The following is a 25,268-nucleotide window of genomic DNA, read 5'->3' on the forward strand; positions in this document are numbered from 1 at the left end:
TCTTACCATTCCTAGCTCTATACCACTTTTAATATGTATTATATTAATATATGTCTATATATCCTTTCCTATCAAATTGTATGACCATCACCCTAATTGAGAATCTCATCCCTCTCACCTGGACAGATTCAATAGTCTCTTATTGACTTCCTTGGCTCTAGTCTCTCCACATTCCAATCTATTCACTATGTAGGAGCCAAAGTAATTTCCCTAAAGAAAACATCTAATGATGTTATACTTCTTTCAAACTACAATGGCTCTCAATGATTTCTCTAAAGATCATCTGTAAACTTCTCTTTGACATTTAAAACTATTTACAATATGGCTTTATCTAATCTTTCCAGTATTTTTGCATATTATTCCCTTCTATGCATTCTAATTCCAGTCAACCTGGTCTTCTTGGTGTTCCTCATATATGATATTTCTGATCCTTTCTCCATGCCTTTGTCTTAGATGTGCCCTATGCCTGAAACACTTCTCTCCTCACCTCTGCCTCTTGGAATTCTGGTTTTCTTCAAGACCAAGCTTAAGCTCCATCTTCAGTATGTGTCCCTTCCTGGTACACACCCAGTTTCTAATCCCTTTCTCTTTAAAGTTATTTTGTATGTGTTTTGTCTATACCTATCTATGCACATACTATGACTCCTCCCCATTAGAAGTTCCATGAAGATAGGGGCTTTTGTTTTTATATCCTCAGCATTTGACTCAAAATAAATGCTTAATAAGTGTTTACTGATTGAGTTAATTAATTTGACAAGGAAGGCTGAATGATTAAGCCAGTGGGTGATCTGGGATTGAAATACAAAATCCAGGCCTTCTGAATTCAAAGCACAGTAGTTTTCCCCCTGTGCCACAATAGCTCTGATAGTTGATATAGATTTAGGAAGTTCATTAATTTATGTCCAAAAAGATATTTACTTTATTAATGAAAAGTGTGATATGGTTGATGTTTCAATTATGAAATGTTTTATTTTTCAACTCCAAAGTCAACAAACATTTATTAACCATTTACTATTTTCCAGGCACTGTGCTATAAACACTGAGCAGATGAAGAAAGGCAAAGCCAGCACCTTCCGTGAAGGAGTTCACTTTCCTTTGAGGTGAGAAAATAAAAAGGAATACTAGATAAATGCATCCACTTGAGCATGTTTTTTACTTTCAACTTTCAACATAGGGAGAGGCTTAGATATCAAAAAGTTTACTGTCTAATCTACATATGTAGATTAAATTTACATTGTTAAATTATGCAAAGGAAAAAAATCAGTTATTCCCACAGATACTCAAAATATATGAATGCAAAAGATTCTGCAAAATTTCATAAAAGTGAATGATCAGCTCCAATATTATTTCCAGACTGAATATTTTTATATTCTCCTTAGGAACCTGAGGTTTGGTTTTTGTGCTATGTCAGTCAATGTAAAGTTTAAAAACAGCAAGGAGTGTGGTTGGTACAGTTTAGATCCAGTTACATAGTAAAGTTGAATGCATAACAGGACAGCTTGATTCCTGATGCTTCAAATAACATAACCTTCAAAATTCTAGTGTTTCAGAAATTCAAAGAATCTGAGAGTGAGTCAGCATCCGGGAGAAACGAGAGAATACATCTATATTTGTCATGATATACACTATTATTATTCAGACTCCCTGAGTGTCTTTTTGTAAGGTGGGGTATTTATGACAAGAGACAGAGAAGAAAAGGCTACTATCATGGTTGTTCATTAACTTATTATATCTAGATTTCAGCAATAGTGTTCTCAAAAAATCTCATAATACTTTTATGGATGAGATGGAGAGACCTAAGCTGGCAGATAGAACAGTTAGGTGGATTCAAGAATGACCAGGCCATGACTTCTTGGTCAGGAAGCAAGAATGCCAGACCACAAAGACCAGGAATCATGGTGCTAAACATGTTATGTTAAGAGATCTAGAAGCAAGATACTAGTATGTTCAAAGGAATCGCCTACTTATGGAAGACTTGAGATAACACAGACAAGAATTACAAAAGAATTAGAAAGCATGAATAGACTGCAATCTGTACCACTGGAGGGAGCAGCCATATCCAAGAGCTAACAAATTCACTAGAATTCAGCTTGGAGAAAGAGTCCTAGCACATTTTTTCAGAGACTCTGCCTCTTCTGCTGATCATTGAATCATTGATTACAAGACAAAGGACTGGATTACAAAATTTGCAAATGACATGAAACTGCCAAGGCAGACAATATACCAGAAGACAATATAAAGACCTAAAATGATTGGTGCAAGTCAGGACAACAGCTTTAAATTTTGCTTAAATACAAGCATGATAGATTAAAATTCTACTCTTAGGTTCAAAAAGTTATCTGTGTAAGCATAGGGGATGTGCCTGGGAATCTGTTTATATGAAAAAGAACTGGAGGTCTCAATGAAATACAAGCTTAAAACACAAAAGTTCAGCTAAGAAAGCAAATATGATCTTAGCTTGTCCTATTAGAAGCATAACACCATCAATGAAGATGGACATGCAATCATGCTGTCCTATTCCTCAGCAGATCACAGTGAGAACTTTGCGTTCATTTCTGAGCCCCATATTTTACAAAGGGAATGGACAAACTAGACTTCAGTCTAATTACTAGAGAGCATCAGAGAAGAGGGACAAAAATAGTGAGGAGCCTCAAAATCCCACTACACAAGAATCACATAAAACAAGTGGGGGGCTAGTTTGAAGACCTAAAGACTTAGTGGGGAGTGCTATACTGTCATATGAATGAGTGATCAGATTCCTGTTTGGCCTCGGGTCATAGAAATAATAGGTGGAGATTTCAGTGTGGAAGGGGAAACTTTCTAACAATTTTGCTTGTTCAAAAGCACAATACACTATTTTGACAAATAGTGGGGTTCCCCCATTGGAGGTCTTCAAGTAGAAGCTGGATAACCATTTGTTATAAAGGGATTCCTGTTTAGGAACAAGTTAAACTAAATGATCTCTGGAGTCCCTTCCAACACTGAAAGTATATGAGTGTGTTATCCTACTGAGAAGCCAATTCCTGGGTAGCTTCTTTCTTTTTCAACTTAGTTTCATTAATTCTGAAAGATTACAAAAGTTCAAATGGCCCAAAGCCAGAAATATGATAATACAACTGAGTTCAAGATGTGCTCAGAGATAGAATAAGTGAAACTACAGATGGAGTTGAATCCATAAGTGGAAACCTCCTGTGTGTTTAAAATTAGACAGGATTATTCATTTCTCCAGCCAACTATCTGTTCACAAAAATAGAGATTTAGCTTACTATACAGAAAGCTGAGATGCAGTGTGTGTGTGTGTGTGTGTGTGTGTGTGTGTGTGTGTGTGTGTGTTTTCTTTATGCCATTAAATTATTGGTCTAAAATAGTAGAAAGCTAAAATTCTTAAAGCTTTACACTTGATTCTAAGGCTACCGGCTCTCTATAAGGAAATAAAGAAAGGCTGAGAAATCATTTTAAATCCTTGATGTCTGATTTAAGTATTCTAGCTCTCCATTAAGTCAAGTTCAAGCCTCTTCAACTAAGCCCTTTTGGCAAAGTTACTAACAAAGGAGGAAAAGTGATTTGAATTTCATCTTCTTTTATTTCCTTAGTCTGTAGTCTAATAACCAGTACAAAAGTAAAAGGCAGCTCAGAGGACTGGGAATGAGAAGCCAAGGGTCTGGCACACACATTCTTTAATTTTTTTAAGGTTTGTTTTTTTTTAGGTTTAACTCAGTAGCACAAATATCTGCCAATACTTTTGATGAGCAAGAACCAAACCATCTTTCAAACATCATTGTTACTTAGAATTTAAAACATTGGCTACTTTGTTGATCTGTTGGCTATGATCAAGATAAAAGTCTTCTCCCTATTAGTAGTAATGGATTCCCTATATTTGAAGGTTCTGTCAATGGAAAAAAACTAGATTTCATTACTTTTTAAGCTCTAAGTCACTCTGATCGATAATCATGGAAAAGACTGCAGGCCACTGAGAGCCAGTCCCAAACAGAAATATTATTATATTTTAGATTATGCAGGGTTTTTTCTCTCTCTCCCATTAAAACTTTGGTTTAATAGTAGAAAATCAATAAAAAATCTTTAAAATTTTTTAAATCTTTACATTGAAATTTAAATCTCTTACCTGATTGCATGTGTTGATGTCTATTCCTCCCTTCAGATATTCTACGACTTTGTCGAGATTGCCAGCTCTGGCTGCTCTGAGAAAGCTGGCATTGCTGTCAGACTGTGGAGAAAAGCAAAATCTTGAGGTGAGTTATATAGCAAGGAGAAAACCATCATCTGGCAGAGCCGAACAAGTTTACATCTCCCAATCAAAGAAGCTAAGGTTGCAAATACCCCTTAAGTGGAGATTTAAACGCTTAAGTTGTTACAAGCAATAAAAGGTGGGAATAAAAGATCACAGTTTTTCTGGAGAGTAGCTACATTTGTTTTAAATTAATGACAAACATTCTCTACTATTCCATGAGTATAAAAATCCAAAGTTACTACTTAAAAATAATTAGTGCCAATTTATTCTCAATCATCAGCACATGACTGAATTTGAAAGTGAGTTTTTACAATTCTGAAACTCAGGCTTTATCTTTGTGTCCTAAGCCTTAAAAAAAAATTATAGCTCTAGTAACAATAACGTGATGAAAAGAAAATGAAATAACTTTTAAAACTCCTTTGTTGTTTGACTTTCCTATGTATGTCTGACAGAACTTTGAGTAGCAAAGGTTTAATCATCTCTTATGAGAAAACAGCAGAAGTCCATAAGGTAAACTTATTCAGATGATGCAAAAGCAAATATTAATGGCCAGTCAAATTATGGGGAGAGACAGAGGAGCTGAATTGAAATGAGTTGGGATGAGCATCAATCTAAAATCACCTGGGGGAGCATCTGGATTGCTCAGTGAATTGAGAGTCAGGCCTAGAGACAGGAGGTCCTAGGTTCAAATATGACCTCAGACACTTTCCAACTGTGTGACCCTGGGCAAGTCACTTAACCCCCATTGCCTAGCCCTTTTCACTCTTTTGCCTTGGAACCAATACAGAGTATTGATTCCAAGATGGAAGGTAAGGGTTTAAAATGTTTTAATCATGTTGATTATTTTTAGTCCATATTATTTTCCAACTTTACTGATGTCCTAACGAAAATAAGCTGAGGACATTTTCTTAAGGAGAATTCTTACAGTACTTTGTGTATTTAGCACAGTTCCTGGTATATTGGAGGCAGGTAATACTAAATGCTTGGCTACCTGACTGGTAACGATCAAATAATATTATCTTCTCAGGGCCATTCTACTTTTCATTGTTCTACTTTTCAGATGTGAAAACTGAGACCCAGAGAAGTTAAATGGTTTCTCTAGAGCTACAATAACTCTCATGTAATTTTGATATATATTTTAATAGCACATGATTATCTTTCAATGATAATTTTAGCAAAAACTGGGATAACAAAGAGACTGTCACATAACAAGAAGTACAATCAGAAGGTGAAATCGAGGTTTATCACTTTCTAAGTAAACATATACCTATTATGCTGCATCCTTTTATCTCAGAATGCTTTGGGCAAAAAGTTCAGGACTACTATGTTTTCTGAGAATATGTGATGATCGAAATGCAGATCATTACTTCATAACCTTGACAAGTAGATAATTTGCATGCTTCTAACATTATTTGCAAGTGAGTGGGGTGGTTCATAAGCTTTTAGAGTTTACTGGACTATACCTAATCCATTTCCCAATAAGTACATATGCTCCAGATTTTTGAAATCTGATATACAGTTCACTACATTGTTGAAAGTAGATACATCACTACATTTAATCCTTATAAATATCTCCCCCCCCCCCTTCTTAGGCAATTCAATCTGGAGGTGATCTCACATCTCCTCTCAAAGCAATACTGCACTCTCCATCCATCCTTTAAGTGGTACCCAAAGCAACCCACACAAAGTGTATCTGCAGTGCTGCAGTGGTGGTGAAATGTGACTAATAGGAACCTGCCTACTACATAACATTTGGGAGCTTATCTCAGCTAATTCCAAATGTCCCAGGCGATTCTGCTCTCTCTCAATTCTTACTCAAAATTTAAAATGAAATTTTAATCTACTCGTTTGCCTTCCTTGATAACCAAAAGAGTGCTTCAGTACAGCTCTATCAAGCCATAAGCATTTCTTAAGTGGTTATTATATAATAGAAATCATACTAAGCACTGGGGATATGAGGAAAAACAGAACACCTGGAAAACACCATCCATATCTCTCTCTCTCTCTCTCTCTCTCTCTCTCTCTCTCTCTCTCTCTCTCTCTGTCTCTCTCTCTGTCTCTCTCTCTCACACACACACACACACACACACACACACACACACACACACACACACACACACAAACCTTTTGTCCAAGGATAAACAGAGGGCAAGATTTATCAGGAAGATATACAAAAAACTGAGTAACACACTAGATTTTCCATCTTTTCCACATTTTTATAAGATACAGAGTTTTGTGTGATGGATCAATAAAACCGCACATCACTTTAGTAATCTTATTTAACTAAGATTGGAATTCTGAATCCCAGTGGCTTACAGGAACCCCTAGATATAGGAGAATGGAGGGTAGAGTCCTGATGCATGCATACTGACGTATCTGTTTTGAATGAATCTTTACCTGAATGGAGGATAAAAGTGGTGGAAGGTATGTGTCTCTCCAAAGTAATTTAACTGTTCCCATTCAATGTCTAATGTGAGTGTAAACCAGAGTGCCTTGACTTCCCCTGGAATGTTATCATAAAAGTCTTTTGGGATGGAAAACCCCACTTCTTTGTGTCAATTCAACAAGGATTTCGTGGATGGGTTAAAAACCTATGCTAATGGCAGTGACACTCAGCTACATAAGAAAAAAAAATGAAGAGCAGATGACAGTCTTTTATGATTAATATTCATATTTAAGGTGTACAAAGCACCTTGCAGATAGGATCTCAATTGAGCTTCACATTCATCTTGTAGGGTAGGTAATATGGAAAATATTATTTACTTCATTTTCTTGGTAAGGAACTGAGCTCCTGGGGTTAATAGACTTGTCCATGTTACACAGCAAGTAAGTTCTGGATATCAGATTTGAATCTACATCTTCCTAAATGAAAGGTCGGCTCTTACATAGTTCCATTCTGCAATATGGTTGATACACATTTTAGAGCAGAATTCTGGATAAAATGGAATTTAAGAATCTGTCTTAATGGGGTTTAATTGTTGATATCCAAAAGGACCTCATTTGAAGGTAGTCTACCTATTAAGTTATACAATGACATGGATCCACAAGACACTTGTGATTACTTACTGTAGATCTCATTGCATGTGCATGGGCACAAATTCCTACATGAATGAATAAGTCCATATGCTTTGAGAATTAATTTCAAGTCAACGCACATTTATTTATCACCTACTATGTCCTGAGGAGTGTGCTAGGCTCTGTCTTTTGTCTTTGTCAAAGCCAAAAATTAAATTGTCCCTGCTCTGAAGGAGCTAATATTTTATGAAGAGGGAACAGTATGCACCAAGAAAAATGGAATTTAAAAATTTACAAAATAATCTCCAGGGAGAAAGAACAGGAAGTGGTGGAAGGGAGCTTTGGCATGAGCAAGGATTCTTGGTGGAATCCTAGCAAAATCAATAGATAAAACCCTTCATAGTAGAAATGACAATGTGAATTTGTTTATCTGTCTTTGAGTAAGAGATGGAAAATGAAAGATAAAGGGTCAAGTGGCAAGCCTTTGGCCAAGTCAGGGATTAATGGAGACCTGGAACCTAGTTGGTATAGTGAGTTAAAGAATGTTTGTGGTTCTTACCCACCAATCCTCAACCAGATCAGTTCTACCTTCAGGATCTGAAGTCGGGTAGATTTTCTCTAGAGCAGGGAAGGAAGGTAGCAGAAGTGGGGGAGATGCAGCACAGCCAATTCTAATGAGTTGATGCTAAATTTTCGGGGTGAAAATTTACATTCAGAAATCAGCAAAAAGCCATAACTCTGGGCTCAGTTTATAGTTTTGTTGATTATCTAGGTTTAAGAAAGTGCTGGAAGAAATGTTAATGATGCAAATTAAACTTAACAGTGTACTGTATATACATCCCCCACCTTCCCTACCTTGTTAAACATTTACCAAGCATGCCACTGGAAGGCTGTCTATGAATTCAGAGCTATTTTACACACTTACACATACCCTAACACAGTCTGATGTACAATGAGTCCAATCTGTAATTAAAATGTCTGTCAAAAGAGACTGAGGGAAGCAGTGGGCAGTCTGATTGCCTTCTATCAAAACAGAGATGAAAGAGGATTGAAGGGCTCATGGAGAGAGAAGTATTAAAGTATACCACTAGGCTTGCCTCTGATGAAGACACAGGGTGAGAAGGTTTTTAAGGAAAAGGGGTATTTGTAGCCTTTTGTAATAAGTCACAGCTTTCCTCAAAAGAAAATTTAATGGGTAGAAGTACCCTGTTGAGGAAATGAGTCAGTAGCATCTTTAATATTTCTTGTGTAAAAAAATCTTGGATTAATGTAAAACCATTCTCTATTTTAAGCAGATTCTCATGGCGGCACATAGTATTTCTCTCCCTAAATTCCACAAAATCTAAAATCTGCTTTGACCCTGTTTGTTAAAGGGGCCTGAGTTGATCTCATTATTTCAATCCTCAGATTTGTCTGACTTCATTAAAATAAAAATTCAATGGCTGGTTCCCACCTATTTTAATCTATAACAGATGGATATCATTAAAACTGTCCCTTTTACAACCTTTTGCACTATATCTCAAGCTAAGAAAGACTTCTTCCCAAATTCCTTTTGACAAAGTCTGGTACATTTTTCAGTCTCTGATCATTAGAAAAACACAGTATCTTTCTTAGCACACAGCAGGATAGAGAAGAAAGGCAATAGAGGAATTTACATAGACAAAGGCATATTATAGCCTAAGGGTGGGAGCCATTTCAACACTCTCTAGAGCACTTGAGAAAATGAACAAGTTATGTCTACTCTTAGCTAAGGAAAGCAGAAGATAATCTTTATGGAAAAGTAGGGAAGTCCCATACCTTCCCTAGGCTCAGGTACTTATTTATAAAATGGGAATTTAATATGATCTAACCCACTGTTTCAGATCCTATACTAACACAATAGGGGGAAAGGAAGTCAGTTTTTCAAAAGAAATAGAATCTTGGAAAGAAAATACAATGTAAACTGCACAGCAGCAGAAATGGTTTGTACAGTTCCACGTGATTCTGTGCAGGGCAACTGCTTCTATTTTTTTTCCCTTTTTAGCAATGCACAGTATGCCAATAGGAAACATATGCATCAGTACCAATGTATTCCTTGAGTTCTAATGATTCTTTTCCCATGAAGAGAATTAGCACTAACTCTTTAGCCAACAGGTGTTGATTTGAATCATTTATTAAAAGTGTGTGTCCTTCATGGTTCTGGAACAAGACTGAGGCAGATGAAAGAAGTTCTTCTAGTTCCTTATAACAGCTACATCCAGACTTCTGTATAGGAGTTACTCTGCTGGGTACTGATTTTGGCATCGTTTAGCAATGCAAATTTGTTTTTAATTTTGAGTTCTAAATGTTCTCCTTTCTTCTGACCATTCTTCCCTATCCACCTACCCCCAAGACAGCAAGCAATCTGATATGGATTTTAAAGAATGTGAAATCATGCAAAATGTTTGCCCATGTTATTTTACGGAAGAGATCTCAATTTTAAAAAAAAAAGAAGAAAGTGAAATATAGTATGTTTTAGTCTGCATTTAGATTTCATCATTTCTTTCTCTGGAAGCAGATGGCATTTTTCATCATGAGACTATGGGATTTTCTTGGATCACCATGTTGCTGAGAATAACTAGGTCATTTACAGTTGTTCATCAAAATATATTGCTGTCGTGAACAATATTCTTCTGGTTCTAATCACTTCACTTTGTATCAGTTCATGTGAATTTTTCCAGATTTTTCTGGAATCATCCTGCTTGTCATTTTTTTATTGCATAATAATACTCCATAACTATAATTCACCACAAATTGTTCATCATTTCCCCAATTAATGGATAATCTCTTAATTTCCAATTATTTATTACAACAATTCTTTATTACAACTGCAATAAATATTTTTTGTACCAATAGGTCCTTCCCCCCCCCCTTTTTTTTTGGATCTCTTTGGAATACAGATCTAGTTATGGTATCAATGGATCAAAAAGATATGCACAATTTTAGCGTTCTTTGACCTTAGTTCCAAAAACAATGGAATTTTTAAATATAGACTGCTATGATGCACCCTTGGTACAAAACCAAAGGGTACAACCTTTGATTTTATAGCATTCAAATAATTACCAACTAAAGAAATACAAATTAATGCAATTTAGAGATTCTACCTCATACTCCTCATATTGGCAAAGATGATAAAAAAGAGAAAATTATGTTGGAATAGCTGTTGGAAAACCTGCACATTGATGCATCTGTTGGTGGGCTTATGAATCCGTATCATTTATATGGAAAGATATTTGGAATTATATACCAAAAGTTGTTAAACAGTATATACATGCTTTGACCCTACCATACCACTGCTAGGCCTATATTCAAAAGAAATCAAAGGCAGAAAATATCCTATACATATAAAAATATTTATAGCAGCTCTTTTTATGGTAGCAGAAAGAAAGACACTACAGGGATACTCATCAAATTAGGAGTAGCTATTTGCCTCAGTTCCTCATCTGTAAATTGATTTGATTGAGAAAAGGAAATGATAAGTTACTGTAATATCTTTGCCAAAACAAAAACAAAAACAAAAAAAATTGAGTCATGAGGTCAGGCACAACCAAAACAAGTAAACAACACAATGAGCAAAAATAAGTTGTTCTGTATGAATGTGATTGAATATTATTATGCTACAAGAAATAAGGAAATTGATGATAAAAAAAAAGTTGTATCAAAATGTAATGTATAAATAGGGGGTAAAGAAAGACCAAATAGAATAATCTTTCTCACACAAAGATTTACATGGGAAGGGGAGGGGAAGAAAACTCCTATAAGAAGGAGAGGAAGAGAGGGGTTTTTTTACTTAAACCTTAATCTCAGGGAAATCAACTCTGAGAGGGAAAAACATTCAGATCCATTGGGATCTTGAATTCTATCTTACCCAACAAGGGTAGGGAGAAGGGAAAACCAAGGGGGGGAGGGGGAGAGGGAGAACAAAAAGGGAGGGAAAGAGAGGGGGGAAGGGGAGGGAACAAAAAGGGAGGGACTAAAAAGGGAAACATCAAGGGAGGGGACAAGGGGGACTGATTCAAAGTAAATCACTGGACTAAAAGGTAGAGCCGAAGAAGAAAAGGTTAGAATTAGGGAAGGCAATCAAAATGCCAGGGAGTCCACAAATGACAATCATAACTTTGAACGTGAATGGGATGAACTCACCCATAAAACGTAGACGAATAGCAGAATGGATTAGAATCCAAAACCCTACCATATGTTGTCTTCAAGAAACACACATGAGGCGGGTTGACACCCACAAGGTCAGAATTAAAGGATGGAGTAAGACCTTCTGGGCCTCAATTGATAGAAAGAAGGCAGGAGTGGTAATCATGATATTTGATAAAGCCAAAGCAAAAATAGACCTGATCAAAAGGGATAGGGAAGGTAATTATATTTTGTTAAAAGGGACTTTAGACAATGAGGAAATATCATTAATCAACATGTATGCACCAAATAATATAGCACCCAAATTTCTAATGGAGAAACTAGGAGAATTGAAGGAAGAAATAGACAGTAAAACCATATTAGTGGGAGACTTAAACCAACCATTATCAAATTTAGATAAATCAAATCAAAAAAATAAATAAGAAAGAGGTAAAAGAAGTGAATGAAATCTTAGAAAAGTTAGAATTAATAGACATATGGAGAAAAATAAATAGGGACAAAAAGGAATACACCTTCTCAGCACCACATGGCACATTTACAAAAATTGACCATACATTAGGTCACAGAAACATAGCACACAAATGCAGAAAAGCAGAAATAATGAATGCAGCCTTCTCAGATCACAAAGCAATAAAAATAATGATTAGTAATGGTACATGGAAAACCAAATCTAAAACCAATTGGAAATTAAACAATATGATACTCCAAAACCATTTAGTTAAAGAAGAAATCATAGAAATACGTAATAATTTCATCGAGGAAAATGACAATGGCAAGACATCCTTTCAAACCTTTTGGGATGCAGCCAAAGCAGTAATCAGAGGTAAATTCATATCCCTGAATGCTTATATTAACAAACAAGGGAGAGCAGAGATCAATCAATTGGAAATGCAAATGAAAAAACTCGAAAGCAATCAAATTAAAACCCTCCAGCAGAAAACCAAACTAGAAATCCTAAAAATTAAGGGAGAAATTAATAAAATCGAAAGTGATAGAACTATTGATTTAATAAATAAGACAAGAAGCTGGTACTTTGAAAAAACAAACAAAATAGACAAAGTACTGGTCAATCTAATTAAAAAAAGGAAGGAAGAAAAGCAAATTAACAGCATTAAAGATGAAAAGGGGGACAGCAACCTCCGATGAAGAGGAAATTAAGGCAATCATTAGAAATTACTTTGCCCAATTATATGGCAATAAATACACCAATTTAGGAGAAATGGATGAATATATACAAAAATACAAACTGCCTAGACTAACAGAAGAGGAAATAGAATTCTTAAATAATCCCATATCAGAAAATGAAATCCAACAAGCCATCAAAGAACTTCCTAAGAAAAAATCCCCAGGGCCTGATGGATTCACCAGTGAATTCTATCAAACATTCAGAGAACAGTTAATCCCAATACTATACAAACTATTTGACATAATAAGCAAAGAGGGAGTTCTACCAAACTCCTTTTACGACACAAACATGGTACTGATTCCAAAACCAGGCAGGTCAAAAACAGAGAAAGAAAACTATAGACCAATCTCCCTAATGAATATAGATGCTTACTGGGCTGTTTGTTATTTATTGTTTTGACCCCAAACATACCTGCCAAAGTGCTTTATACACTCTATAATCAATGAATAAATGAATGAACTTTGAAAAATGAATGACATTGTAAAAGTAAGCAAAACATTGAACAAATTTGACTGAGGCTTTGTAGCACACTGTTTCATAATTTAAATAATTATTCCACATTGACATGTAACAGATCATCATCAACTGTGAAAAAGCAAAAGCTAGCTCAGAAATACAATTTACAGAGAAATATTTTGAAATGTGTTTCATATAAATTTTAATTTTCAGTATATGTCAACATTTTAGTGTTTCAAATATCAAACAGATATTCATCTAATAAGAAATATTTGTCTATGAATTTAATTTTCCTAACATTTGTGTTGTGATGTTAACATAACTCAGAATAACAAATTAATGACAGGGGAAAACCTAGGCAAAGAAGGTGATTTCTGTGATTGTTTAGATTCTGTACAGGGAATAATCAATTACCTCCATGCTTCTAAATCTGTTTTTTGTTTTTAATTCAAAATGCTATTCCTAATCATAAAAATGGGCAATAACTTTAACAAGTTGTTGATTTTGTAAAACAAACTGATACATCAATAATGGAGAGAAGAAAAGGAAGTATTTAAACAGCTTCTGCATTAATTATAACACTAGATAACAGAATTACTTTATTGATTTTTCCTTTAAGAAATTTTCTCCCAATAAAGTTATTTTAACTCCTTGATTTATAATCATACTATAATACTCTGGTAACATTTGAACATGTAAGGGGAAAAGTGCATTAAGGTACATCTCACAGTAAGAGTAGAAAATCATGGTAAACGGAGCTAACCGCTTTTAATTTCTCTCTCAGGCTTTCAAAACTGTTAAAATGTTGTTTTTTGTTTTTTTTAAGTGAGATAGCTTTCATTAACTTACCCTTATTTCCATAAGGTAATTGCTACATTTTTTTGTAGTAGGGGATTTGCTAGCTCTTTAGTTTGGAAGAACATCTGCTCTAAAGGAGACTTTACTCAATAAAGTCATAGTTTTGAGAAGTGATTTAGGTGAGATGTTGCCCTCACCCTGAAGATTTCCTTTACTAAACTGGAAGGGTGAAGGAGAGGAGGAAGGGAAAGATATCCCCTAAAAGAGAATACTGTTTAAGGTTTGGCTTTTCAAGATGTCAGCCACTATTTCAGAACACAGTGTGTACTTATATCTATTCCATCTATTCCATTATATTTATTATATTATTTCAAAAGGTGTATAATTATATGTATTATAGACATCTGTGACTCTTAAGTTTATGTGCTTATGTTTTTTACAATACCCAGACTACTGGAATGAATTGATTTTTCTAGGGTATTATTCAAAATTCCACAAACTATCATGATCAATTTATCTCTAGAATAGTCAATGTAATATGGAACATTATTAAGTTTTTTTTAATTAGACCAATTCAGAGTGTACAGTGAAAACAAGGATTTTAAATTGAAAAAAATCTAAATATTATGATTCCAAATTGGGAAACATGATGAGATTTTTCCCAATGTAAAATGATAGTTTCATTGTTCTGTGTTAATAAAAGATTCCAATGAATTAAACATTTCATTTCCTCCATGTTGGTAGATTCAAACACATGCCTTCTCATCAGGTGTGATTTCTTTATGTATTCTTTCATAACTCTGTCCTGAAAGATTTAGTAACATTATTATGGTCTTCCTTTGGGTCTTTTATTATTTTATGAATCAATGACCCAATCAACAGAGATTTATTAGCATCTGCCATATGCCAGGAAACATGCTCATTGCTGGGACAGAAAGAAATAATCCCTGCTGGCAGGAAGCTTGCTTTCTAATGGGAGGAAAACAAGGATAAATGTAATTAAATAGAAAATAAGAACAAAGAGAATACAAAGAAACAAAATCAAAAACTAATTGTAAATGGAAGTCACTAGCAGTTTAGAAGACCAAGAAAGGTTCCATGTAGAAAGTACTATTCAAGACCCAAAGAAGCAGAGGATTCTATAAGACAGAGGTGAGGAGGAACTACTACATTCTAGGTGAGTGCAAAGGAATAGAAATGCGAGGTAGAGAGAGGAATAGAGAGAGAAGGCTAAATTTGGTGAGATGACAGTGTGTGGGAGGAAGAATGATACCTAATGAGCTGGAAAGATAGGTTGAGAACTAGATTGGGAAAAGTTCTAAAGGAGCTCAATAGAGGAGATTTTGTTTTATCATTGAAGAATGGGAGAGTGATCTGAGTAGATTAGCAATTAAGGAAAGTGACTGGCAGCAGTGGAGTAAATAGTCAAGGATGGGGTGAAATCTAAAGTTGGAAAACCAATTAGGAAGCAATTAAAATAAGCAAGAGTTGACAAGGGTCTGAAAGAAGGAGGTGGTTGTGTGGGCAGAGAATGGATGTGTGTGAGAAGAGTGGTAAAGGTAGAAACAGTGAGATCTGGTTACTTATTAGATATGTGAGTTGAGGAACAATGAACAGAGGACCATATAAGGATGAGCTGAGGAGATTAGAAATCCCTTCAACAAAAACGGGGAAATTTCGTTGTTGGATAGATTTGGTGTCAAGTTTTGGATATTATGTGTTTGAGAATGCTCCAGAATATCAAATTTTAAATGTCTAATCAGATGATATTGAGGAGAGACAAGATAGAAGAAGGAGGGAAGAAGAGACAACATAGCACCAGTAGGAGAATATTGCGTGGTGTTTATGTAAGCATAGAAAGGGGACTACCACAAATATGATTACAACTTAAGAATCAGTATCTCTTGTAGAAAATAAAGTAAAACAGGAGTTATTCATCTTGTTTGGGGTCATAGACACCTCTGGAAGTTTGGTGAAGCCTATGAACCCTTGCTCAAAATAATGGCTTTCAGTGCATACTAAAATGCATAGAGTTGCAAAAAAAAATTCTATTGGGGAAAAGCTATTAAAATATTTTAATCAATTCCTGTGGCCCAGGTTAAGAACTTCCGACCACCAATTTTACTGATTTAACTAAATGGCACTTAACTAGAAAATGAAAGCACTTGTGTTGGGCATCTCAGTTTCTAGCATTTCTTTACCCCATTCTCAACATACATACAAAAGGAACTGTATCAATTTCACCCTTCTTTTGTACATGCACTCATCACATAGTGGATAAATGGAAATGAGGTGTCAAGATAAGGAAGCTTCAATAAACCAAAGCTTTTCTAAGTAGACGATTTAATTTTTCAAATATCTAGAAAAGCACATTGCCTTGCACATAGTGATCATTTTCACAAATTCATGAGGGCAGAGACTGATTCATGTTTATCTTCACAACCTCAGTACTTGAAAGAGAACAGAGCAGATAATGTATAAAGACTTGGCCTTGAATCCTAGAAGACGTGGGTTTGAGTCTTGTCTCTCACACAGATTGATTACTAATTGATCCTGGGCAAGTTGGTTAAGTTGTCAGTCCTCTAGACAACTCTATTAAGTCTGAAGACTGTGAGAGTACTGACCTATGCAGTTAGAGCCATTTTCCTCACCAGAGATTTCCATAATATCAATGAAGTCTCAGGTCTAGTCCGTAACCCTGTCCTCAGTGCCTAGAACATCATAATGTTGAATAAGTGTTTGTTCACTGATCGTTTAAATGCCTAACAAAAGTGAAAACTTTCACAGTGTTATAGCTCTAGAGCTAGTTGGTAATTTTAGTATGAAACTGTACAGAAAATAAATGAATTGGGTGAGTTAGGAAAATACTTGTCATCTTCACCATTGGTTCATCAAGTTCTTCTTGTTTTAACTATTTAATGTTAATAGAAATAACAAGATAAAAATTATTTCAAATTGTTATGCACATGTATATAAAAATCTCTAGTAGGAAGTAAAATATATTTTATCCACAAGAATGGAAAGGTAGATTAGTTCCAACTGGTTATTTTGAAAAGAGGTAGTTATATTCATTCAACTATTTTTTCTTCAAATTACTCTTTATGTTTAGACACACCCTGTTTCTCACTATTAGTATCTGTAAAATGAGGCCAGTAGCACTAGCTTCCTCATTAGGCCTCAGAGATTTGTGAGAATTGTTGAAATGTATAATAAATATTTTAATGCTTTGGAAGACAAGTGCTATGTCAAAATAGATCATCATCACCCCAATGCCTTACTCAGTACTGATGGTCCAAGTAAACTCCATTTTATATAAAACTGTATTAATCTAGGAAGCACTTTATCAAAGTGTACAAAAAGAGATTCATTTAACACAAGATATGTGTTCCTGAATTTTTCAAGTCAGTTTTTCTAAAGTGTATTTCTCATTTCCTTATCAGAATTTAATTTTTCCAAGAAATAGCATCTTGGGATTTAGTGCTACAATGACCTTGGAGATCATCTAGTCACAATTCTTTTATTTTCCCAATAAGTCATAATCTTGTGAACTGATTGATTTTAGGTATGGGGAAACTGAGGTCCACAGAGGCTAATTAGCTTTCAACCTTACAATAGCAAAGACAAGATCCATATGCTACTTCAAACTCTTAATTAACCCTCAATATTTTACTACCCTAAAAAGTATCAGAGAATCATAGGTTTCAAGCTGGACTGGAGCCATGTCCTCAAAAGTCCAAACACTTCATTTCAGAATTAAGGAAACCAAGATTCAAGTGGATTGTTTGACTTGCCCAAGTTGTCCCAAGTAAAAAGCATCGAATGTAGTATTCAGACTCAAATCTTCTGACTCTGGATCTTTTTTACACTGGAAAATTGGTTGCTTCAGTCCATATATTACTTTAGAGCCAAACAGACCTCAGGATCAGTGCCTTCCAAACCCTGTAGAAACCAAAGCCTCAAATACCAAGTTCAACCAAGAAAAGAATACATATTCTATATTCATAGATTTTGCTACGTGTGATACATTTACTGTCACTTTGGAGTGAATTTATAGAAGTTTGGGTCCTGCATGACTTTGATCTGATCCCTGAAGACTTCACCAGAATATTTCTACTAACCCAAATGTCCTGTGTGAACTCCCCTAAGACATCCAGTATCTCAGAAAAAAAGCATAATAGAAATTTCAATATTTCTGACTCCATATTACCATCACAGAACTCAGGACAGGCTCCATTCATAGATTACTCCATTTCCAATCTTGTGGCTAGCAAAATCCTACTTCCTGCTCCTTACCTGGAGCTACTATTCTTGGAAGAAATCCTCTCTACACTTTTATCATCATTAAATTCAATACTACTACCATCTTCTATGTAGTAGATTACTTCTTTGACAAACTCTTCAGCCTATTATTTATGGTTCTTAAAATATGGCCCAATTTTATCTGTATAACCCTGGGTAAGTTACTTAACCCTGTTTACCTCAGTTTCCCCATGTGCAAAATTATCTGGAGAAGGAAATGGCAAACCACTCCAGTATCTTTGTGAAAAAAAAAACAAAACATCAAAGGCAGTCATAAAGAGCCAGCCATGACTGAAAACAACTGAACAACAAATAAAAATGCAGCAAAACAACCTTTTTGTAACTTTTTCATATTATTCTCCTCTAATTTGCTTTATGTTTCAGACAAATTGGACTACTCCTTGATCTCCAAACTCCCATATCTATGCATTCATGACAGTGAACCATATTTAGATTGCTCCTTCCTCTCCGCCTGGGAGTTCAAATAGCTGCCTTCAAAGATCAACACAAGTATCACTTCCTTCATGAAGCTTTTACCAATCCCACCCACAGTATTATCACCATCTTTTTGCTAAAATTATTTCGTTTCTATTTATCTGTATAACCACTATCTCCCTGATTGAATGCATGCTCCTTGAAGTCACAGATTGTCTTTTGCTTTTGTATCCCCAATATATTACACAATGTAGTCTGCAATAGGCATCTAATTCATGTCTCTTGAATTGAATTGGTTTTGAATTAGTAAGTTCAGATACAATATTATTAGTCTGTAATTGTGCTTTTTTAAAAGAAAGGATTCTTCAATATTTTCTAGGAAGTCTCAATCATTATTTCCTATGGGATAACTGAAATTCAGTAAGGAAATATTGATACTGTTGAATGCTTCTATTGAAAGCTTTCCATTACTATTCACCAATTCTTGAAATGTATTCATAAAAATGCTTTGAATGAATTCATTTCAATAACTCATGTGTTCCTCCTAGCATCAAAATCATGCAGGCACTTACTCAATACAAATGTTTCCCCAAAAAAACAAACAAAACTTTAAAGAATTAATCATTTTGGAAAATAAAAAGAACCCATGCTTCAAGGAAGCAAAACAATCATTAAGTAACATTTTAAAAGCATGCTATAAACGAAGGAATGAGCATCTATTTATCTAGAAATTACCTTCAACCAAGTAAACATTTCCTCAAAATGCTTAAAGAGAAGACAGCAGAATTAAGAAAGCATGGCTATAATTCCAAATCTCTGTTATTTTCTTCTTCTCAGTGCAGAATCAGTTAAGTTACAAATAAAGTTTTGAGCAAGAGGAAGCTAATTCTTCTGATCCTGAGTATGGAGATGAGACATCTCAGCCACTCCATAGAAAAATAAGGCAATGGCCCTGGTTGAAACCTTTGTTTACTTTCTCTAGTAAGACAAGTGGGCTGCCTTCCAGCTTTTATACTGCTTGCTTAAGGATTTTTCTGGACTTTGGTTTTGTTTTGCATTTTCCCCATGGTATGTATGGCTGAATCACTGCCCTTTTTTTTTTCCCACAGAATGGACAGGCTTGTCTTTCTTTTCTGCTCACTATATACATCCCATGCATGTATGCAAGCACTATCTATCTATCTATCTAGCTAGCTATCTATCCATCTATCATCTATCTATAAATTTTTTAAAAAGCAAAATGATGCTTCCTATTCCAAGTTCAGTCTGAGACTTAGAATTCTGATTTTAAGAAATTTAGAAATTCATAGAGTTCAAAATAAGAGAAAAACTATATTCTCTTTCTATGCTTTATATTCTTTCTCCTGAACAAAGCACAGGTGTTCATTTCTACTGTTCTGTAAATCTCTCTGTAAAATAATCATTTTATCTCATGCTTCTTTGTTCCTCAAAAAGAAGGTATTTATTAATTTCACATTCTCATATGGAATGAAATAAAGATATTGCAGGAGGCCAAGTTCTTGGATCTAAGAGATCAAAGATAAAGCTGATTCCCCAATGAATACTAAAATTAAATGTTCCAGAAATAGAATGCTGGTTTGGGCCTCTGAGGGAAAAATCATACATGACCTTCTGGCAAATTAATAAATATAGAGAATACTAAGGTTTTGCATTTTAATTATGTATCACTCGATCCCAATTGTACTTTTCTTAAAATTTGGGAGTTTGTTGAAAAATAATTATCACAAAGAAGGTCAGGGTTCTCTTAGCCTCTGTAACTTTAGTCAGTGAGTCAAATTTACAAAGTAAAAAGTCTTTTACATGTCTAATTTTGTAGCACCATGGTAATCCCTTCAATGAAGGCAATAAAAATCTTTCCATGATATGTCAAGAAGAGATCTGCTATATACACTGTTGTGTACATAGAGGACTTGCCTTGATGACTGAAGAATTTCTGAATTGATGGAATTCAAAGCACTTTTTAATGGAATCCTACTATAATTAAGTATCTCTCGGGTGATGGACAGTAGACTGTTTTATTTCAGAAGCCATGTGCTTTGTCCAACCTGAGTTTATAGTGTAAAGTTAAAGGAAGCACAAATAAAGTAAATACATGAGGCAAGATTTGAACATACAATGACAAAGTTAAAATTAAAGAAGACAATTAAAATCCACACTTATGGCAGAACATTTGGTAAAAATCACATTGATTTTACATTGCAGATTTTCTTTCTGGAACCAAAAATGTTTGACCCAAAGGTTTAGTGATGATTTCTAATATGCTCAAGACATCCCCATCTGTTCTTTCTCCTGGTTTATGGCTTAACACTTACCAGAGCCTCAGACTCTCTGACATCCTCACAGTTGTAGCCATAGTAATCTGGACTTTTATCCAACTCTTGCATGTTTCCTTGCACTCTTATGCTCTTCTCGGTATGACAAGACTGGCAGAGAGCTGCATTGCCCATATCAGTTTGATTATTCCCTGTTGGCAGTGGGTCTGTCCTCAAACTAGGGCTAAGTCCAAGGCTCCCAGGGAGAAGTTAACATTGACAGTTCAAAAGGATGATCCTTGGTTTTTCTGCTCTGCTTCCCTACATGTCCCACACCAGTTCTCCCCATCTGCTAGCTGGCCAGTGTCAGAGAGAACTCAAAACCCCAGCAACCGCAGGCAACATTCAGTGACCACTTCCAATTCAGGCTCTGTCTGTCTATTTTTACACCTACTAGGCCAGCTATGCATGTCAATGGAGTGAGGGGAGGGGGGGAGAAAGGAAGAGAATAAGGGAGGAGGAGGGGGGAGGAGTCGTTCTGTTTTTCAGTACGCTACTAGCTTGCCTACTGTGTCAAATGCCTCTACATGGAAGACTTATTGAATTACCTTGTGAAATCCCTGGAATGTTTTTATTTATTGGTTTATATAATGCATGAGAAATCAGACTGTATAATCAGTTCATAGAAGAAAAGACTTGCCAAAAAGAGTTTTAACGTTTAATATTCATTGAAAAATTAATCAGAATTGGTTCATTTGGGAGTAATGTGGATGTTTTAGACTTCGTAAAAGTACAGTGGCAATTATCCACTATTAGTCCCTTTTGTCTCCATGTTTGTTGAGTTGTTCATTTGAGGTTCTGAGAAACTGAGAAAGAATTTCCTTTTACCTCTGTGTAAAAGCCAACTTAAGGCAAGGCAAGACTTCCTCTCAAGACCAAGATTTGAATTAACTTTCAAATCTTAGTTTAGAGTTTAGTGACAAGACCATCTTCCACTGGGATAAACACAGCTAATAAAAAATGACTTATGAGACAGCATATGGTAAAGTCATGGTGTGCATTACAGAACATAATGGATTTAACATGATTTCAAGAGCTAGGTGAAGTCCTATCATCTCTACTGTCAAGTATTTCCCACCTATTATATTTGTGAATGGTCTCTTCTTTCCACACCTTCAACCCTTATTATCTGGACCTCACTATGACTCTAATTTGTTCTACAAGTATTTTTTTGTCTCCCCACAAAAGCTTGTAACTCATCAAAGGCAGGGACTATATCTTATACTTTTTGGTTTACAAACAATATTTGTTTCCATCTATCTGTTCATCCATTCATTCATATTCCAAGGCTTCTAATAGGAGCTAAATAAATATTTATTTAATTGAAGTGGGAAAAATTATTAGAGAGCTTTATTTAAAAGCTGCTTATTCATTACACAATGTTAAGTCTACAATTTTTTTTTCTTTTCATCTTACTACAAAAACTTGAAACTTTGCCTAGCAAAGCCCAAAGAGTCTATCATTTAAATAGATTATTGTTCTTGGAAGCTAAATATGACAATGTTCATTAGAATCCCTTTCTTGTTATTTATATCAGTCTATTTGCTTTTGGATTAATAATTATAGGGATGTAGTTCAATCTCCAGTCTATGCTTGAATTTAATTTTTCTGAGGAACTATCAACATTCAGTAGAAAAAGAGAAAATTATTTATTTATATCGATGTTCTTGGCAAAGTTACAATGAAAACCTTAATTCCTCCACAAAAGCAAAAAAAAAAACCAAACAGGTTATTTTTTGAGATTCCACAGACCCCATATTTCATGTGAAAGGCCTTGTTTTCTTGGTATATCTAAGGGATTTCGATTACATAATTGTGGATTTTTTCTTCTCTATACATTTTACATATGGATTATAAATGCTGTGGCTCATGAATTCATAGATGCATATTTGTACTTGTGTGCATATATTTCTAATGTATATACACATACATGTATGTGTGCCTACAAGTGTGTTGGAAACCCTACAACTGGATCCCAGCTTCTACTTAGTTTTCCTCACTGTCATGGCACAGGGCTATGTACACATGAGTTATTCTAAAGAACACTGGGCACGGGACATGGTTAACATTAGAAATGAAAGAAAAAGCATATTAAGTGTTTGTGGTCAGCTAAGTGCTGAGGACAGAAATTAAAATGATGATAGTTAATAATTATGGTGGACTTTAAGACCTCAATGTCTCATAATTAAAGCTTCACTCTGCCAATATTGCTCATTTTGACTTCCTTGGACAAAATAAGTGCAGGGTAGTAATCGAGGTCACAGTATACAAATCAAGACTTTTGAGTTTTTGCCACATACCTGGCAAAAGAGCATTCTGGGGTCTTGGGGAAGCAATATATATTTTTGAACCTCAGTTTCAATAGACAATGATTTGTTGTGCTTGCCTTGATCCAGTCTCACATATACAGTTACGAAATACAATTTTGTAAAGTGCATTGGCATCAATGACTTAACAGATCTCAGTCCATTTTACCACCATTGTAATGAACTACTTTATAATTTTTTTACTATCTTGATATTGCACCATCTTCTTTCCCTCCCATTCCCCCTGCCATCCATCCTATGAAAATCTTTCTTTTTCCATATCTCAACCTAAAAGCTGGCTACACTCTTGGAACAATTCTCTGTTCCTCTAGCATTAGCAATGGCAGATTTTCTCTCCTTTACTAAAATGCCCTAAAAAGCCACCAAAGGGCAATTCTCTTGAGAATCTGTCTCTTCTTTGAAGAGAAAAACTGTCACAGGTACATTAAGGATGACAACTACTCTCATTGTGAGTTAGAAAATTAAAATGGTTGAAAACCTTCAGCGAACATGCAAATTGTTCCATTTATAACCATTTCCCCCTACTAGGTGGGACTTGGCAACCTCACTATGAGGAAAACTCAAGAGTTAGGGTCCTTATTATTTCTTTGATTTAGGGAGAAAAGAATATCTGTAAATAAAGTACTCCCCAGAGGAGAGCCATGTCAAGAATTGATGCTAAAAGCCTACCTCCACTGAGCTGCAACTCAATGAAGGCACAAGGAAGGAAGAAAATGAGAGGCAAACCATTTAAATCCCGGGTGCCCCTGTGGCTGCTGGTGGTTTCTATTTTCTACCTGAATGGATTTGAATAATGAACCTGGAAGATTTCACAGCTGTGAAAACAGGAATTTCCAATGAGTAACTTCATATCAGTGATTGCACTAAGCCCTAAAAACCAGGCAATTCTTTTTCCCCCTTTGAAATGTCCATGTTCTTCTGACTCTTATTAAAAAATTACAGAAGGAAAATTTTAAAAGTTATATTTGGATATCTAGCAATTTTTTGGTGCTACCTACTAGTAAATGGTTTAATGGAGCCCTTGGGTCTGACAGCTCAATCGTGCATAAATATTCTGAATCACATGATTAAATAGGGATAGAACAGGACTTCTGATTTCCTTGGTAGAGGGAACACCCAGGTGAGAAAACTGTCTCTTCAAATGAAAGTTGACATCTCCTCTACAACTTATAGTCTTAGAGAATTGCTTAAAGTGTTGAGAGATGAAGTGACTTGCCCTGGGTGATACAATCAGTAGGTGTCAGAGGCCAAACTAGAAGCCAGATCTTCCTGGTTTTGAGACCAGTTCTCAAGCCAGTATACCATGCTGCCTCTCAGATGGGTGAAAAATTCATATAAATAGAATGTCACTGACCAGAAAGAGGGGTTAACAAAAACTCTGAAACATTGATTCGGTCTGACAATAAACACTTATTAAACATCTACTATGTATCAAACCCTGTGCTACCTATGTAGACATATATTTTTACACTTCAGCAAATCCATTTTACACAGCCTTACCATCTCCTACTATTTATTGTTTTTCCATAGATGCAATTCACCAGACTAAATTGTTCCAGACTTATTCTCAGCATTTTAATAGTTCACAGATGGCAATTTAATACTTGAGTCATATATTAACTAGCCTTTCGTTTTCACTACATGATTTATCAAACAACTTTTCTGGTCAACTATGTACTTGCAAGCATCTTTCAAAAAACATCCTGAAGGGCCAACTAGATAGCTCAATGGATAGAATGCCAGGCCTGAAGATGGAAGATCCCGTGTTCAAATCTAGCCTTAGATAACTTCCTAGCTGTGTAACCCTGGGCAAATCACTTAACCCCATTTACCTAGCCCTTTCCTTTCTTCTGCCTTGGAATTGACATAATTCTAAAACACATGGTAAAGTTTTAAAACAAAACACATCTTGGGCACAAGTCATACTACCAACTACTTATCACCCACCATATGTGTTTCTACTGTCCACAGTCTGGACAACATAAATTTTTCACTCATTTGGTTTT

At 35.3% G+C, this 25,268-nt stretch overlaps 1 protein-coding gene across 50 annotated transcripts in view; it reads right to left on the minus strand.

Annotated features, from left to right (window-relative positions):
- ANK2 (ankyrin 2) overlaps positions 1 to 25,268 on the minus strand; it is a 765,649-nt gene that overhangs the window by 271,716 nt on the left and 468,665 nt on the right. For all 50 annotated transcript variants that reach the window (XM_056803048.1, XM_056803045.1, XM_056803053.1 and 47 more), the window contains one exon: positions 4,124 to 4,225. In XM_056803048.1, the coding sequence (XP_056659026.1) occupies positions 4,124 to 4,225 (102 nt within the window). The remainder of the gene's footprint in view (positions 1 to 4,123; positions 4,226 to 25,268) is intronic.

The sequence above is a fragment of the Monodelphis domestica genome, chromosome 6, assembly GCF_027887165.1.
Source record: "Monodelphis domestica isolate mMonDom1 chromosome 6, mMonDom1.pri, whole genome shotgun sequence".
In the NCBI taxonomy this organism is placed as follows: Eukaryota; Metazoa; Chordata; class Mammalia; order Didelphimorphia; family Didelphidae; genus Monodelphis; species Monodelphis domestica.